This window comes from Manis javanica, chromosome 3 (assembly GCF_040802235.1).
Source record: "Manis javanica isolate MJ-LG chromosome 3, MJ_LKY, whole genome shotgun sequence".
Taxonomy (NCBI): Eukaryota; Metazoa; Chordata; class Mammalia; order Pholidota; family Manidae; genus Manis; species Manis javanica.
Genome location: NC_133158.1, coordinates 152,480,695 through 152,499,017, shown reverse-complemented (window position 1 = coordinate 152,499,017; position 18,323 = coordinate 152,480,695). Strand labels below are relative to the sequence as shown.

The window sequence follows — 18,323 nt, the reverse complement described above, 5'->3', positions numbered from 1 at the left end:
AAGCCTTGCACAACTCTAAAATGTGGGTGGTTCAGCTCTTAGCTTCTTAGCAATCAATCCATGAAGCGGGAAACAAGATCTAATTACAAAATTTTCATTCCATATACGAAGTAATTTACAAACAAGCACCTTTTCCTAGTGCTCAGAAGAGAAACAACTTCTTTACTTTTCAATAACGGGACACTGGACAGTACTGAAATTTTCTAAACAGCATCTTTATATAAACTCAGTAATAGGTTTCCAATGAAAGTTTCTTTTAACATCCCCTCAACACAGCTAGGGTCATAACATAAGGAAAGTTAGTTATCCAGAAAACGAACCACCTTGCTAGTAAACCTTGTACAATTTAATCTGGGGTTATATGTATTCATTTATTGCATTTGGAACATTTTTTATATAGGGTGTTGCTTTTAGTAAATAGTTATACCTGAAGGTATTCATCTGGGACTTTAAACAAATACTCAGGATTGCTCAGGATAGTTCTTGAATTCATACTCCATTTTCATATTCCTATTTCATTTTCTAAATTCAGGTTCTTCTGATGGATAAGTAAAATGGTCATGCAAGCGACAATTGTGGCTCCAAATCAGATGAAGACAACACTAAAACAGGTCCAAACACTTCAAGGAGACCTCTTTTTAAAACTTAGAACAGTCCCTGTCTTACTTTTCCAGGGGGCCTTCTATTATCCTGCTTAATTCAGCAACCTGGGAGCCCAATCTGTGATTTTTATTCTTCCTAAATTTTGTATTTCTAACCAAGAAATGGTAAAGAAATCTAACTTAAAAGAGTTTCTAGACTGATTATCTTCCCATTCAGTCTACACCAATTTAGATTCATTTTAGAGTATGGATCCTTACACACTTCGGCAGGTTTTTTTATGTTACTGGTGGGGGAGAAGAGAGTAAAATTAGTATCAAGAGAATTTCCTATCTCCCATTTTACCATACAAGAACAAATAAGGTCCACAATGGCAGTATCTCAATATACCATATATCTGGACTTCATACTACTAAAATTTAGCAATGCTACAATCTGATATTTAATAAATAGGCAGTAGCAAATTGTATCTTCCATTACAGTTGGGTTTCCTCCTCTCTGTCTCCCAAAGATGCCAAATTTATATTCTCCTACGGCCCACATTATGGTCATGTTGTACCCCGTTGCTTTCCTACCTCATTATCAGTTTGAATCTCATCACTTTCAGGATGTTCCTCTCTCAAAAGCCTGGCTATTTGGGTCCACATAACCTTCTCATCCTATTTGATTTAGCTCTATATTACTCTCTAATTATTTTAGTATTTCCCTTACTAGATATTGGAATTCCTAGTTCTTACATTACCCACTGTGAATAATGAAATGCAAATGCTCTAAGTACAAATTAACTTAATATGATGCATTAATCAACTACATACTGATACCAGTTTATGGTTGTTCAACATAACTAAGATATTTATTAGGATTTCATCAAGTACGCCAGAAGGCCAATTTTTTACCACAAAGGTCATTTCCAAATGGCATACAATCAACCCATATTACATCAAACCTTAGGCTCTTCTACTTTCAAGCTTGTCAGAAGAATTTTAGTTGTGAGGACTTTTGAGAACACTGCCAAAAAACCAAGTAGATCTTGTAACTTATTGTCAGACCTCAAAATGACTTGAGATTAAATGACAGTGGTATCCAATACAGTTTGATCCATACTTGAACTCATATACATACATAACCCAGAGTCAGGCAACCTCTTCTATTATTAAATGAACTCTTCCAGTGTGTAGCCACTGAAATTTGTTATTTCTGAATTTCCTGTTTTATGAAAATTCAAACCTTAGTGATCTGAACATACAATCTTTAGTATTGCAAAAGGCAGCGGTATTTACATTTGGCATAATATGTACACTTGTTTAACATTTTTCTTGCAATTAAAAAAACACTCCTACATTTAAAAACATATTGGGGAAAGCATAGCTGAAGAAACCAATCAATATTATATTCTATTAACTTAGAAAGTTATAGGATAATTAGAATGATTTTACATTAACCACTTAAAATTGTTTACTTCAGAGAATAAAAGTAGGGAACATATCTATAATATAAATTGAAAAGCTTTTACCAATTTAACAAGAGAAAAAATGTAATTCAATTTTTTTTCTTAAAAGACAAACTATAAAGAATAAACCAAAGAAAGCTACAAATACGTAAGTATTCATTTAATGCAACATAATAGATACACACAGAGCCTGTGAGAATACAGTATTCATTTTGCTGAAGAACAGATACTGCATTACAATGAGTTACTAATGAAATCAACCATCAACCTGGAATACATTTGCATTAAACCAAGACCTCAGTGTCATTTTCTTTTTCTTTCTTTCATTTTTTTCTTCACTTTGTCAGTATTTTTGTCCTTTAGATTTTGTAACGTCGGTAAAGAAAAATCAAGGCTATAATGTTGTAGTGTAGTGCTTTTTATTCATCACATTTATTTTTAATGTAAATTCCAACTGTTCTGCTTCTATCAGCACTATTAAAGTATCTTTGAGAAAAAAATCAGTGGATGATACCAGAAAAAACAAAGAATGTTTATTTCTATTCAGAATTGCAACATCTGACATAAACTGCACATGAAAACTTTTATAGCAATGTCAGTACCTACTTGATAAAGAATAAGAATATATTTTTAAAAGTCACTTTTGTAATAATGTAATTCCTGCAGCTATTTCTACTACTGACAATTATTAAGTGAAATAATGTAGGGCTGACATAGTAACTATCAGTATGAAAATTATTCTAATGTGTTTAGATAAAAATTGTAATTTTCCCTCAAAATTGCTCTGCTGTTCTGTTCTACAAAGTTAATTACTAATTTCCATTTATCAAAAGTAAATAATTCTGAGTTTTCTTTAAAAATTATTATTTAAATCTATGATTTAGTTATAATTTTCTATAAAAGCCCAAGACTATGAAAAGTTATTGTATATTTTAAATAAAATTAATGACCCTCAAAATTGATTCATTTCTTTTTGAGTATAAGCTATTTAGCTAAATAACTGTATGTTTCATTGGTTGTTTACACAGATTAGGTTTTCAATTCACATGTGCTACAGTAAAATTAACAGCTTAACCCACTGTGGCATATCATTGCTGTTAATTCATGATAACAACAATTGCTTTTTTAAAAAAAAGCAGTAGTTCTACCAATACCAACTAAAACAGCCTCAGCCAAACAAAATTAAGCACATGCGTGCAGTGGCCGAGAGGACACCTGGAGCTGTGAGCAATAACAGTGGTTTCTCCCAACCTGCCCCTTCCCTTGACTTACTTTGGTTTAACTGGAATTTGTTTCTGGAGGGGAATCCCCCACCCCTTACTCCTGGAGCTACAGCCAAAAATTTCTATTAAAATGGCAAAATATAAATCAGACTGTAGAGAAACAGGCAGTTTACGCAAATGTCTACAGTAATAATGAAAACCTGCTATCTAGGACCAAGACTGCAGTCCTAAAAGGTGGTGATAGGCTTTGGAAAGTCAGCTAGCTCCTTGCTACTCAAAACGCGGCCCACAGTCCAGCAACACTGAAACTGCTTTTTTTTTTAAGAAAATCACAATTTCAAGCACCAGCCTACATGTACTGAATCAGAATTTTACACACATTAGAATTTACAAGCCATGATATAGAAAATTATTCAGCCTACCTAACAATTTGTCTATCAATTCCAGTAATTTGATATTCTAACTCCTCAAAAATTCAAATTCAGATACAGAATATTCAGAGAACAGACAGCTTACCTGCTATACCCAGAGCCCATTTACATATCATTTGCTTTACTTTTTCAAGTCTCATATTCATTATAAACTACTGATCTGCAGTTTGTGGTCATAGAGAAGTAAGAGGGATTATTATCTTTTTATAAGATCTTGGAAAATCTTAAATATATGGATAAAGTTGAAGTATTTACACTCAGCGACTATTTTAAACAATTTCATCAGAAGAGTGTTTCCTAAATAAAATCTTGTTTAGGAAGGAGCCCAGTATAGTAAAATATAAATAAAGGACTCTGCCTTGGGGCAGGGAAGGCATCCAGCAGTAGCCAAAGCATCTCAACAGAACCAACTCATTGGATTCCTCAGAGTGCAGTTTGGAAAACTCTGCCTTAAAGGCACTACTTAAAAGTCTAAAAACAAACTGAGTAACTGTTACACTAATCACAAGTAAAGTTCATTATTGATCACAGTGAGCCCTAAAGATCTCTTTATAGAAACCTACTATTCAATTTAGTTTAATGTATTCTATCGTGTTTTAAAGAGCACTAGATATAATTATATAATTAAGCATCTTTCCTAATTCAAATTGATCTCCCAAAATAGTCTAATTGCTGAGGTTGGTTTTAATTAACTGGTTTATACTATTGTTTTATAAACATACCACAACCTTTTATTTTTCCAATATCTCACTATACAGATAGTGCTACAATAGTTTAGGCAAGAATTAAGGGTCCCATCTAAGATTGTAGCAGTAGAGTCAAAAATATGGAGATGATTATGAATGAGATAAAATGAATCAAAAATTTTTCTTACTTCATGGCTGGGCAAAGAAGAGCTAGAAATAAAAAAAATGTAGAGGTAAAATCTACTGGACTTCATAGCAAGTTCTATACAGAGGAAGTGGGAAGGCAAAAAACAAGGAAATCCCAAAGATTGGCAAAAATGTAGAGCAGGAAATCCCTTATGCACTGGTGGTGCCAACTGGTATAAACACTGTATAAAAATATTAAGCAATACATAGTAAAATCAAAGCTGTATGCCACTTTCATCACAGCAATTCCACTTCCAGATATAGAATCCAGAAAAGTTCTCATCCATGTGCACAAGACGTCATATACAAAAATGTAAATTTCAGCACTATTTGTATAGTGAAATATTGGAAAAATAAATTAAAATGTTGTGTTATGTTTATAAAACAAAATAGTATAACCAGTTAAAATGAATGAACTAGAGCCACACATATTAACATGGATATATACCTTTAGTATATAAACACAACTACCTGAGGAAAGAAAAAGTTGTATTTACTTCTTATCAATGTTAAGACATAGCAATCCTAAATCATTGAAAAAAGGAAATGGGTATGTCTTATGAGTGATCGCTGTAACAAGTTTCTGGAGGACAGAGACTGAAAATCAAAAAGCACGTGTTAGGGGGGGGTGGATGAAACAGTTTTTTGCTTTTACAAATGTAAGACTTAAAACCATAAAACTCTGAAGAACAGGTAGTAAGCCTTGGATGTTAGTTTCAGCAAATTTTTCTCCAAGTGTCCCCAGGCAAGGGAAACAAAAGCAAAATTAAACAAGTGTGGCTACATCAAATTAAATGGCTTCTGGGCAGGAAATGAAACCCTCTAAAAGACAAAAAGGAAACCTATTTGTTAGGCAGGAAATTAGCTTCGAGTGCGGTGGAAAGAGAAAAAGGCTAGAAAGTCCACTAAAAATACCCAAAATTAATCAATTAAACCTCAAAAAGCCAAGAGCAACTTAATTACTTCTTGGCAAATAGTCAATCTGTGACATCTTACTACACTGATGGACAGTAACTGCAGTGGGGTACGATGTGGGGGGCGCGGGCCTCATGCGTGAATGTAGTAATCACATTGTTTTTTCATGTGAAACCTTCATAGGAGTGTATATCAATAATACCTTAATAAAAAATTTAACAATCTTACCTGTTTAACTTCCTGGGTGTTAAAATGCAATCTTATCTTTAAAATGGGATGTTTCCTGCTTTTACTATGTCCTCTGCAGCTGGGCTTACTTGCCATATTAATTGCCCAGGTTATATATCACTTGATTAGGGGATGGAGGAGGAAAAGCAGCATCTGGGCAAAGTTAAAGATAAACTGGGCCTTATATCCGGCTGAACTAAATGTTACAACATCCTCATTTAACTGACACAATGAAGTCATGGGCTACATGGAGGCATTTTCTGATCCGGGGGATGTTTACACAAACATTCCAGGCCGGGTTACTCCTGGCTTTTTATTTAACTAATCTTCACTGAAGGCTTATACTCCTAACTTGGTACTTGAGTCTGACTTCGCTGACTTGTTTCAGACGGAGGTTTGGCAGGGGTCTTTTTCCAGAGGCCCTCACCCTACTCTGACTACACCCACGGTCCCTGTCTCAGAATCCCTGTGGCTGGTTATAATTTACTCAGCTACAGATTACAAACCGAAATTACAGAAAGATAGGAATTTCTAAATACAATAAACTGCACTGTCAGTTCCCAGACCAAAGTAAAGAAACTTCATTCCCAAATAAAAGACACGAGAAGTACCTCTTGAGAAAAGTTTTAATTTTAAAGGCGCTGCCTCTCGGCGGCCTCTCGCCCGCCGCCCCGCCGCGGGTCACACTTGAACCTCAGCCCGCCAGGCCCTCGCCCTCGAGGCCCCCGCCGAGAAAATCCACACACGGCAAAACGCCCACCGGCCTCCCCGTCTGCGCGGCCCGGCCCGGCCCGTCCCCACCGCCTGCGGCCCGGGCTAGAGCGGCGGGGGCAGGTCGGCGGGGCGGCCCGGGGCAGGGCGGACGCGCGCCGCGGGGCGGAGAGCAGCCGCCCTCACCACCCGGGCCCGGACGGAGGAGCAGCGGCTCGGGCGCGCCCCTTCCACCCACCCCAGCGAACTTCACCGGCCGCTGGAACATCCGCCCCGGGTGCACCCGCTCCGCTCCCTTCCTTCACGGGCGGCCCCTCCCTCGCAGCGCGCCAACTCCCGGCCCCCGAGCGGGTCCCGCGAGCCCACCACCCGCGTCGGCCGGGCAGCCACTCGCACGGCCGCCCCCTCGTCTGGCTGTGCCGCGCACTCAGGCGGAGGCAGGGTTCCCCGCGCCCCGTCCGGGTCCCGCCGCGCCCCGTCCGGGTCCCGCCGCGCCCCGCTCGGGTCCCGCCGCGCCCCGCGGCCACGTACCTTCTGGCCCGCAGAGCCGTCGCCGTCGCCTTCACCCTGAAGCAGGGCCTGCTCTGGACCCTTCACCGCAGATCCGCAGGAGCGGGAGCTGCCTCTTCGCCGAGCTCTCCGAAGTCCGGCGAGGGCAGCGGCTCCAAGTCCGGGCCGGTGCCGCCCCCGCATGCGCGCCGGAAGGACGGCGCAGCCGAGCACGCGCGGGTTCCTCAGCATCTGGTCTCCGCCCAGCCCGCAGCGTGGACAGGACGGCGCGCGCAGCTCTTCCCGGGCCGGCCGACCGAACATTGAGGGAGCAGCAGCAGCAGCATCTCTTGGCGGCGCTCCCGATGCTACTGACTTTGAATAAGGCGGTGGCAGCACCTGCAGCTACTGCGCAGCCGCAAGACTCACGTGATCGACGCTCTCGCCCAGTAGATGCCCAAGAAATGGAAGCGACCTGTCATCAGTAGATGAATGCATAAAGAAGAGGTGGTACATATACACAAATCGTACTACCATTTGCAACAACACGGATGGAGCTGGAGGGTGTTATGCTCAGTGAAATAAGCCAGGTGGAGAAAGACAACTCTCGAATGATTTCACTCCTCTGTGGAGTATAAGAACAAAGAAAAAACAGAAGGAACAAAACAGCAGCAGACTCGCAGAACCCAAGAATGGACTAACAGTTACAAAAGGGAAAGGGACTGGGGAGGATGGGTGGGAAGGGAGGGAGAAGGGGGGAAAGCGAGCATTACAATTAGCACACATAATGTAGGGGGTGGGGGGCACGGGGAAGGCAGTATACACAGAGACAAGTAGTGATTCTATAGTATCTTACTATGCTGATGGACAGCGACTGCAATGGGTATGTGGGGAGGACTTGGTAATGGGGGGAGTCTAGTAAACATAATGTTGCTCATGTAATTGTAGATTAATGATACCAAAACAAAAAAAAAGAAAAGAAAGAAAAGTTTCTAACACGGTAATTTGCTAATTTTTCCAAGAAGCAGTAGGAACTCTACCACTGCAGCACAGTCATGCAGCACAGCCTGCCTGCTCCCAGTTCAGTAACAGTCAAACCCGAATATGTTGAAGGGTTTAGAAAACACCCGTCCTAATCTGCACACCCATTTCCCCTCAGAGAGCTCAACAGGAGCGTGAGGGCAGCCTTCTCACACTCATCCCATCCTCCCCAGGGCTTTACTCTGACAAAGGGAAGCTCAGGCCCTCCCCTCCCACTGAGGCAAGCACTCTGACTGCTGCCGGACACAAACCCCTCAGGCTAAGACACAAACTCACCTGGTCTCCCAGTGGGAAAGTCCAGCCAGCAGCTGCCACTGTGGGCAGAGGGGTCTTCCTGCCTCTCCGTCTGGCTCACCCTGGTCCTGCGTCTGAGTGACCTGCATAGCAGTCCTGTGACCTGAGTTCACACGAGCCACACTTGGCCGCACAGCATCAGGCAGGCATTCCAGGCCATCTTGGCAGCAGTGGCCTCCTGCTGCCCTGACCAGCTCGCTCCTCTGCTGTGCAGGTGGGTGGGTGGATGCCTTAGTGCCGTGAGCTCCCAGAACCCTTGGGCCGAGAGCCGGTTCCCTAGTATCTAAAGAGATGTCAACAGGAGCCCACGGAGGTGACTGTGGGGAGCTTCCCTGGGCAAGGCAGTGGGGTGGGGCCTGGGCGGCCAGCAGGCCCTGCAGCAGTGGCACAGGGCCTTGCAGCTTCAAGAGGCCCTTTCTGTGACCACCCGGGCCCCGGTGCCCCACCTTTGAACTGGAGCCCCCTGAAGCAGGTGCTTGCTCAGAGGGCTGAGAGGGGACACCATAAGCAATCCTGGACTTGCCTCAGTGACCCCGAGGTCCACACTGGACAGTGGGCCCCACCGCTCCCTGGACAAACCACTCTGTGTGGGCAGGAGAGTGGGCACCTGGGCCCAGGTGTGCATGTCCTGGACAACAGCTCCACCTACTCTGAACTCATGCAGACACCCAGTGGCCACCCCAGGAAACACCCCCTGAAGAAAATCATGAAGAAAACACAAAGCTTTGAGATTCCATTAGGCTGTGGCCCCAGGAATGGGCACTGGCCAGGCCACACGGGGTTCTTCGTCAGAGGACTGGAGACCACCACTGCCACAGCCCCAGAGAAGGTGGGCCCCTGAGCCAGGGTGCTGAGAGCCCCCCTCGGAACCGGAGTCTGTCCTCTCCCACCAGGACCCGGCCCCGTGAGGACGACGGGAGAAAGAGAGAGAGCAGGAAGGTGAGAAGGGAGCCCTCCGGCCTTCAGGCCCAGTGCTCAGGGGAGATCTAGACACCCAGAGCCATTCCATGTGCTCCTACAAAGCAGAGAATCCATATGCACCCCTCCCAGCCCGTCCTGTCCAGTCCAGGCTGAAACACGCGTGCCTTTGCTTTTAAGCAAGGTGTTAATTACTTTCCATGTTTAGAACAGAATCCTTGAAAACTGCTTCTTTTCCATGACCTGAGGTAATGTGGCATACCCACTCTGATGGTTACATAACCAAGTCTAGTCATTTAAGGAGCCCTTATTTTAGAAATTTACAAAAGGCAAATAAAGGCCACAATATGAAAATTTTACCTTAAAAATTGCTTTTACAAAAAGACCCTAAGTGTTGAGACTAGAGATATGCACCCATTTACCTATTGCCCAAACAGATGTGTCCATTTTAATGTGTCAAATATTTAAGAAAATGTTTGTAAACATTTTCTTATTAATAGTTTGGATAAAAGTGGGGAAGAACTCCACCCATGCCTAATGGCTGATAGCAGCATTGCTGGGCATTGCTTGTCCCGTGCCTGTTTGTCCATTTCTCTAGAGAACGGTGGACTGACTGGAGGTAGGTGTCTTCCAAAACAGGCCTTAATCTGACCTGAGGGGGTTACATAAGTCTTCTGAAACACTCCTTCAAGTTTCCCTACCTCTGGCTGTTACAATGTGCTCCTTAAAAGGTGGGACTTTGGGGACTTGGGAGCATCTGCATTGCAGGGAAGGCACGAGGTTTGTGAACCACCTTCCAGCTCCACCAAGCTCATTTTGAAGGTTTAGGGGCTGCAGAACACAGGGGCTGGGCTGTCCACCTGCTGAGAGCAGCCCTTGGTTGTTCTGGGTCCAGGAGAACACGTGGGGACCTGTCCTGCTTTTTGCCCTGAGGATAGTCCCCTGCCTGCTGCATCCAAGCCACAGACCCAACAAGCCCAGGTCTGGAGTGGGGCCCTCCACAGACACCAGGACAGTGGAGACAGTCCTGCTGCCTGTCTGGGGGTGTTCCTGTCACTTGGCCAGCAGGCATCTCCCAGGAAATTCCGAGCCATCATGTCCGCAAGTCAATTTCCATTTGGTCCAAATACCCAGACCACTAATTTTATTTTGTTCCAGAGTATTTAAGGGTGCTTATTTTCAGTGAGTGTTCACAGGAGGTGACTCCATGGCGCATACTTGCTGTAATGGTGGCCCTCTGGTTTGCTGGGGGCTCCTCCAGGCCTGCAGCAGTTACTGACCCACCAGAAGGTGCCATTTTTGCAAAAACAATAGCATTTGTAAAATTTGTTGTGCAGGTGTGGGAAAGCACACATTCTCCAAGCCAGCTGCAGTGGGTGCACTCTGTAGCTCTTCAGACCACCACTTGAAATTTTTCCACTTGAAAAAACCAAATATATGCAAAAAATTTGCCACCCCCATTAGCGTCATTGGGATTGAGTACTTTAAGAAAGTTGCTGGTAGGATGCTATCAAATAAAGAAGAAAGCAATGTGCCTCACTGTTGGCAGGGTGGGGCCCCAGTTCACCACCAGACTCTGCTCAGCACCCAAGTGAAGTGAAGCCTATTGGTACCATGTGCATCCTTGAGACATATACAGTGCTTGGACACCAGCGGGAACTGGGGAGGAGAAGAGGTCTGCCCCCTGCTCACATCCCTCCCTGGCCTCAGGGTCAGATGTCACTATACAAAGCTGATTTTGCAGAAATACCTTCTGGTGGGTTAGCAGCAGGTGGGCATCAGAAACCCATGTCCCCATAAATCTCCACAGCCTTCTTTGCAGAGGCTCCCTGCTGGGAGTGTTTGGATGTCCCGCTGAAGCAACCCCTGAAGAGGGGCTAGAATCACACCCTCTGGAAACAAGAGGCCTCATGACTCGGGCTTAAGTCAGGAGCCTGTGAATCTCACCTTTTCAGTTTCCAAAAGGATCTCTCCTCATTTGTAAAGGCCATGATCAATAATGGGGAAGTTATTTTTTCTGCTAATATGCATCCCTCCCTGTTTTTATCTTTCCTATTTATATTGCATCAAAGGAGCAACTCCAGGTAACAGTGAGAGAATGACTCAGGGCTGGGAGCACTCCTGTGAGTGGCCATTGCTGGACTGGAAGTGCTCTGCTTGCTGGGAACCTCCTGTCTGCATGCTGCCACTGTCCTTCTGGATTTCCATTGCTTCTGTCTCGGTAGGAGGCGGAAACGTTGACACCGTGTTGCAGGGGTCTTTGCCTGCAGCCTGACTGTCCCACCGGCTCTCTGTCTTCCAGCCATCGACCACAGCACATAATGGCCGAGATGATTTCCACAGAGAGGGAGTACGTCAGGTCCTTAGGATATGTCATCGACAACTATTTTCCAGAAATGGAAAGAGCAGACCTGCCCCGGGACCTCCGTGGGAAGAGCCATGTCATCTTTGGGAACGGGGCTGAGCTCCACGACTTCCAGGGCTGGCACTTCCTCAGGGAGCTGGAGTGCTGTGGGCTCTGTCCACTGGCCATGGGCCAGGGCTTCCTCAGACACGTGAGTCCCTCTGGGCTGCAGGGAACCCAGGGCCAAGAGAGTCGGAGCACTGCTGTCGGGGTTAGGCATGGGTGCCTCGGCACAGTAAGACTTGTGGCCCACAACAGGCAGGCAGCTGTGGGTCTGACAGCACTGGCCACACCCCATACACATCGCCTGATGGCAGCCTTCTGGAGAGCCACATGTGCTGGGGCCTCGCCCACATCCTCAAGCTTAGATCTGTACCCACCCTGCACCTTCACGCCCAGGGCTAATCAGCCAAAGCAAGTCCCAATCAGCTTGCTTGCCACACCCAGGAAGCCCACTGGTCCCCTTCAGAACCCTTCCCAAAGTTCCCTGGGGCAAGGCCTGCCTAGTTCTGAGAATCTGGTGGGGACTCTTGACAGAAGCACATGGAATGCACACATTAACTGAGGGGGCTGCTTGCTCTCTCTTCAGCCACGAGTACGGACTGTCTCCCCATTAGGGTCTTTCACAAAATTCCTAATTCACTTTGGAAAGAAAATCCTTTCAGCAAACGCTTACCAGGCACTATTCTAGGCACAGGCACCCAGGGGGTCTGCACTGTGGGCATACGAAACATTTGCCTCAGCACTTTTAAATAGACATTCCACAAGGAAAACACCACAGATGAAATAAATCCCACAGGTTATGTCTTTTCAGCTAGTTTTTGAAAGACACTTGTAGTCACAAGGTGCAATTTCTGTATCTTTGGCAATAATTTCAAGAATTTTAAATGTTTGGACAACTTTGGCTCTTGAATCTTAGTAACATTTCAAAGCCCCCCATTCTGAGCCCTCCCAGGCTTGCCCTCTTGCCCCTTCCCCCAAACTCCACTTTAAGACAATTCCAGGACTTGGCATCAGGCCTGGGGCACTCCCACACCTTCAGGAGCTGAGTAGTCTTGATGCAGGTCCAAGCCTCCAGCCTCCTGCCTCCTGCCTCCAGGCTCCAGCCTCCTGCTTCCTGCCCCCAGCCTCCTGCCTCCAGGCTCCAGCCTCCTGCTTCCTGCCTTCAGCCTCCGGCCTCCTTCCTCCAGCCTCTTGCCTCTTGCCTCCTGCCTCCTTCCTCTAGCCTCCTCCCTCCATCCTGTGGGAGAACTTGCATGGATGGCAGGGACAGCAGCGATTCCAACCCCACCAGGCTCAGGTGCCCTGTGTTCTCTTCTGCAGGAGGAACAGCTTGGCTTCTACGTGCTCTACAGCAAGAACAAGCCCCAGGCAGACGCCCTGCTCCACGGCCACGGCAACATCTTCTTCAAGGTCATCCCCCCTCCCCAAGAACCGAGTCGCCCCCAGCCTGGTCGCACCTGACCCCCTCTCCTGCCTGTGCAGGACAAGCAGCAGGAGCTGGGTGACAAGATGGACCTGGACTCCTACCTGCTGAAGCCCATGCAGTGCATGGGTAAGTACGCGCTCCTGCTCCAGGACCCGGTCAAAGAGGCCAGCCTCTTCCTGGCCCAACAGCAGGAGCTGGGGGAACTTGGAGCCGCCGAGGATGTGGTCCGCTTCTAGCTGCGCCACAGCAACGATCTGCTCACAGTGGATGCCATCCGCTACTGTGACCTAAGCGTCCAAGGCCCTGACTGGCTCTCATGCGCTCAGGACTCTGGGCTGGTGCAGGGGAAAAACATGATCAGGGCCAAGAACACATGAACTTTCCTTCAGGAAAATCCCCAAAACAGACCCCTCCCAGAGGCCCCGCCTGAGACTCTACCAGAGGGGCAGGAGGGTGAGAGGAAGGACCCCAACGTCTGGGCCACTGGGGCAGTAGCTGCATGCTTGAAAAGCAGGCTGGCTGCAGACCAGACTTATTGGAGCTGTTTTAAATCAACTGGATGCATCGACAGTTCAGCTGTACTGTGGGGCTTTGGGGGTGCTAAGGCCAATGCGCACACACCCCCATGGTGGCGTGGCAGGACCAGCACATGAGGAAGAGGAGGCTGCCCTCTCAGATGGGACCCCTTGTCTCTGGAGGTCAGAAGGCATGGCTACAGAATTCCCCACACAGAATGAGAACACTATGCCTCGCTGAAACGGGGCTGACCTCAGGATGGAAGGCTGTGGGAGAGACCTGCTGTTGTTTGGGACCCATATCACAAGGGAGCAATTGCCTGGCAAGGGCGCAGAGACTGCAGCCTCCCACACGGCATCAGCCCACATGCCACTCAGGCAGGATTCTGGGGGTGGGGGAACTGAACTGACATACGCGAAAGGGCTTTCGCAGACCCTCTGTGTGAACCGGCAAGCACAGGAACCTGAAGAGGGGTCGGCACCCGTTTCCAGACCTAGTGTATAGGTTTTCCCCTCACATCCAGGCAACTCTTGAACCCCAGCTGGATGTCCTATAATTCAACTCAGTTCTGACACCATCTCCCTGAGCCAGTGTCAGACCCCACAGGTTAAGGGCTCTGTCCCATGAGATTGCCCCCTACCCCACCTAGTCACAGGCTGGAGGTTCCAAAAACCCCCTCTTTGAGTTTGAGTTATTTGCTAGAGTGGCTCAGAGAACCTAGGGAAGCATTTTACTTCCTAGATTTCCAGCTTATTGTAAGGGATATAACTCACGGGCCAGAGAGAAGAGCCGCACAGAGCTGGACATGTGGGGAGGGCTGTGAGTCTCTGCTGCCCTGGGTGCACTGGTCTGCACACTACAAGCCTGGCCTTTGGGGGTTTGGGGGAGGCTTCATTCCCAGGCAGGACTGATTGAGTCAGTGGCCATTGGGGATTGAACTCAAGTCTCAAGCCCCCTTCTCAGAGGCCAGGGTGGATGTATCAGCTGGAATCCAATCATTCCTGAGGGAGACTTGCTCTGTCTGCAGGTGAATTTGAAGGAACAGCGGCCACTGAGATGCCAGGATGCATTCATCATTTGCTGTGGAAGGAGAAAGTATTTGAGGAAAGTGTTCCTCTCTGAAGACCCCATCCTGTTCGGCAAGACCACAAAGGTGGGTGGGGTCTACAACACCTACACATACAAGCAGTCCTTCAAGGGGTCCCTCCTCCCGTGTGCCCAGTGCCACTGGGGGTCGGGCCTGGTCCACTGGAGACAAAGCAGGGAGCACGTGGTGTCTGCTGCTTGCTGTGGTGCTCTGGCTGTTTTTGAAAACCTCAGACCTCCCAAAGCTGCAGGGACATTTGCTCTTTCCAGTCCTGTGTGCTGGCTCAGGCTGGAAAACAAACATCTCCTCAGTCCATGACTCCAGCCTGGATTTTGATCATGGTGAATGGAGGCGGCCTTCCCTCACCTGCCCCTCCCTGATGGAGGCTAAGGGTGAGGTCTCCTGCTCTCAGGCTCCTCCCAGGGAAGACCACCCCTGCGAGCCCTTACCTGCCAGCACTGAGGGACATCACAGGGGTCCTGCAGCGCTGGGTGAGAGCCAGAGGGCTCCATAGAGCCTTCCCATTCCACCATCATTTTCTCCAGTGGGGAAATGGGGGCTCCGAGAGGGAGCCAGTGCAGATGGGGGCACTCCATCCATCCCATCCATGGGAGACCCTGGCCCAGCCTTGTCCATACCACCTGGTGTCTGCAAATCTCCAGCACTGAGGTGCTGGGGTCAAACGGTCAGCCAGAATGTGGTCAGCTGCTCAAGGGAGGGCGTTGGAGTTCCTGACAGTGCTGCCCCTCCGGGCTTGTGATGCAGACAGCAGAGATCAGGATGAAGGAGAATGTGGGTGACAGCGGTTTGAGGTTCAAGATCTGGTTCCAAAGGTGGAAATCCCAGGACACCTACATTCTCCAGGCCAGCTCTGCGGAGGCCAAGACCACCTGGACCGACGTGATCAGGAAGATCCTGTGGCGGCAGGCGCTGAGGAACAGAGGTGGTGGGACGTCAGGGTGCTGGGCTTGGGGCAGGTTTAGACTAGGTTTTGGGGTGAGTGGGAGCAGGGTTTAGGCTGGACTTTGGTCTGGGCTTGGATCTGTGCTTGGGGCAGCTTTGCTCAGGAAGCCCAATGGCCCCTAAACCCCTTCCAGTGGGTCAGTCCTTTGCAGGAGCTGGAAGCTGCGTTGCCTGGCAGGGTCTCCCTCCCCAGCCTCCCCCACCCTTGCCCAACCCCCTGCCCCACCTGGCTCTGATCATTGCCTTTCTTTCTCTGCTTGTGTCTCCAGGAGGTGCCTCGTCACTTGGTCACCTGGGCTCACGCCCTTCCCAGCACACAGCACACAGCATGTGTGCCTGGCCTGGGGGCCTCTGTCCCTGACTGTTCCCCTCTGTCTCCTGCTGTCCTCATTGTCCCCCACTGTCCCATCTACCCCCCTTTGTCCCCTAGTGTCCCCACCATGCCCTGCTGTCCCCAAATCCCTCTGTCTTCTGTCCCTTGCTGTCCCCATTGACCCCCACCATCCCGTCTGTCCCCACTGCAGGCTGTACCTGCTGCCCAGCTCACCAGTCTTCACCAGCAGACAGGGTATCTCCCCTTCTCTCCCGCTGGACACCCAGTCTCCGAGGCCCCTCGCCTTTCTCTTGGTCCCTGAAAAGGGACACTGTGAGGCCAGGTCAGAGGCACTGCCACCTCTAGGCCCCAACAACACTCAGGGAGCAGGGCCGGCCAGCCTGACATGCTCCTGGCCTAACAGTTCTGGGTGTAGAGCATCTTCGGCGGCATCGTACTCAACTAACTGCTTGGGGAATGGGCCGCATTCTTTCATCTTAGAACTCAGTATGCAGGAGGTGGTGTGTATGGGGACGGACGGGCAACAAGCTGTTTGTGGACATCAAGCCCAGCGATGCGGCCAGAAGTGACCAGGCTGCCGACTACATCACGAAGGAGACAGGTGAGGCGCCTTGGCCATCACTCTCACCCTGCCTGCCCACTCAGACCCAGGCCCCATGTGTGCGGTGGGCCCTGTGGGCCAGCAGGAGGGTGGATGGTAAGGCCCACACCATGCCTGGGTGACCCCACGGAGAGGAACTGGGCCGGTGCTCTGGATGGGCCTCTCGTTCTTGAGTCTGGCTGCGCTTCTGGAGCAGAGGCCAGACTCACGTGTTTTCTGTCCTCTCCAGAGTCACAGACCCAAATGTCCACAGCTGTGCCTGCTCCCAGTGGCCAGGCCGCCCCCTTCAAGAGGCCACATTCCACCATCTCAGAGAGCAGCACATCCTCCTCCAGCAGCCAGCCCTCCACCCGGGGGCCATGGTGCCTGCATGGACCTGGCTGCCCAGCCCACGCGAGACCACTGAGCTCCGCTCACCGTCACTGGCCATGTGACATTCCCACCTGCATCGAGGAGGACGAGCAGGAGCAGGGGGCAGGGAGTCAGCCTTCCACATGGGAGTACATTTGCACATGGGAGCCATGCACACTCAGCTTCCCGCAGCTGGTTTGGGTGGGGGTGCCCACACATTCATTTATTTATTTTTTGTGTTATGTACTTCCAAAAGTTTTCAAACAATTTAGAATTTCTTTTTTATAAAAACAAAAAACTTACAGTTTCATCCAAGATGTGTAACAGGGAACAGATTTAAAACAAAGACCAGACAAAACAAGACATAAGCAGACAAAAGATACGAAACAAGAGGTTTTAAGGCCTGGACGTCCTGCATCAAAGGACAGGAAGGCAGGAGAGCCCTGCAGCTGTGCTGATTTCCTCTGTGAGAGTCCCCAGGGCCCGTGCAGGGATGGGGGACCGGGAGGGGCCCGGCAGGCTGCCCGAGCTGAGATGAGCAAAGGTGGCTGGGCTTGCAGGACTGAGCAGAGGCCTGTGCAGAGCGGGAGGCCACACGAGGATGGAGCCTTTAGCGGAACTGGAACACTCCCCTGTGCTCACGTGATGCCTGATGGAACCCTGGAAAAACGGAGGACACAGGGCGGCTTCAGGGTGACCCAGTACTGCCCGGACCCACCCACCAACCACGCCCTGAGGATCCAGCTGTTCTCTGGCAACCTAACTATGTCCCAGAAGAAAGCACCAGGAAATTTATATGGTGACAATATCCCACACCCAACACAAAGAATTCCCATTGCCAGACATCCAAAGACAGGCCTGCAACAAAGCAGGAAGCATAAACCATAACGAGGAGAATGACTGGCCAAATAAAACCAGCCCAGAAGTGATATGCTGCTGTCAGCTGTGGGTTGTTCTGTGTCCCTGACATCCACAAAGTTAAATGGCACAGGGTGGATACAAAACGATACCCAGGCTGAACTTAGAGGGGTAGAAGACCACAGCATCTAAGATGAAATGCATAGGAGTTAAGTCAGCAGAGGAAATTATCTGAACTGAAGGCATGTCAGTAGCACCTGTCCCAAATGGAACACGGGCTCAAAAGAACATCAGTGGGCTACAGGACAACACCAAGCAGCCTGATAAATGTGTAATTAGAGTTCCCAAAGTTGGGGTCAACACAATTGTAAAGGAACAATGGCTGAGTATTTCCCTAATTTGACAAAACTACAAACGCACAGCCCTAGAAGATGCGTGAAGCCCAAAAACAGACATAACCAGACTGCACGGTGCCAGAGGCAGGCAAGAGCTCCTGAAGGCAACCAGAGGAAGATGGCAGGCTCTGTACAGGTGAGTGGTTGGGGGTTGCTGCAGGTCCCCCACTGGGAGCGGGACGGCATCTCATCTGTGACACGCTTAAAGGAGAA

The 18,323-nt window shown here is 48.6% G+C and overlaps 1 protein-coding gene across 1 annotated transcript; it reads left to right on the top strand.

Annotated features, from left to right (window-relative positions):
* Positions 1-7,284: 7,284 nt before the first annotated feature.
* Positions 7,285-17,745, top strand: LOC108404479 (pleckstrin homology domain-containing family G member 4B-like). The gene is given in 12 exon segments (XM_073230483.1): positions 7,285-7,368; positions 8,535-9,084; positions 9,087-9,193; positions 10,333-10,341; positions 11,488-11,727; positions 12,900-12,989; positions 13,062-13,298; positions 14,549-14,717; positions 15,372-15,604; positions 16,386-16,506; positions 16,736-17,052; positions 17,338-17,745. Coding segments are annotated over 12 exon segments (2,565 nt in total).
* The last annotated feature ends 578 nt before the right edge of the window (positions 17,746-18,323 follow it).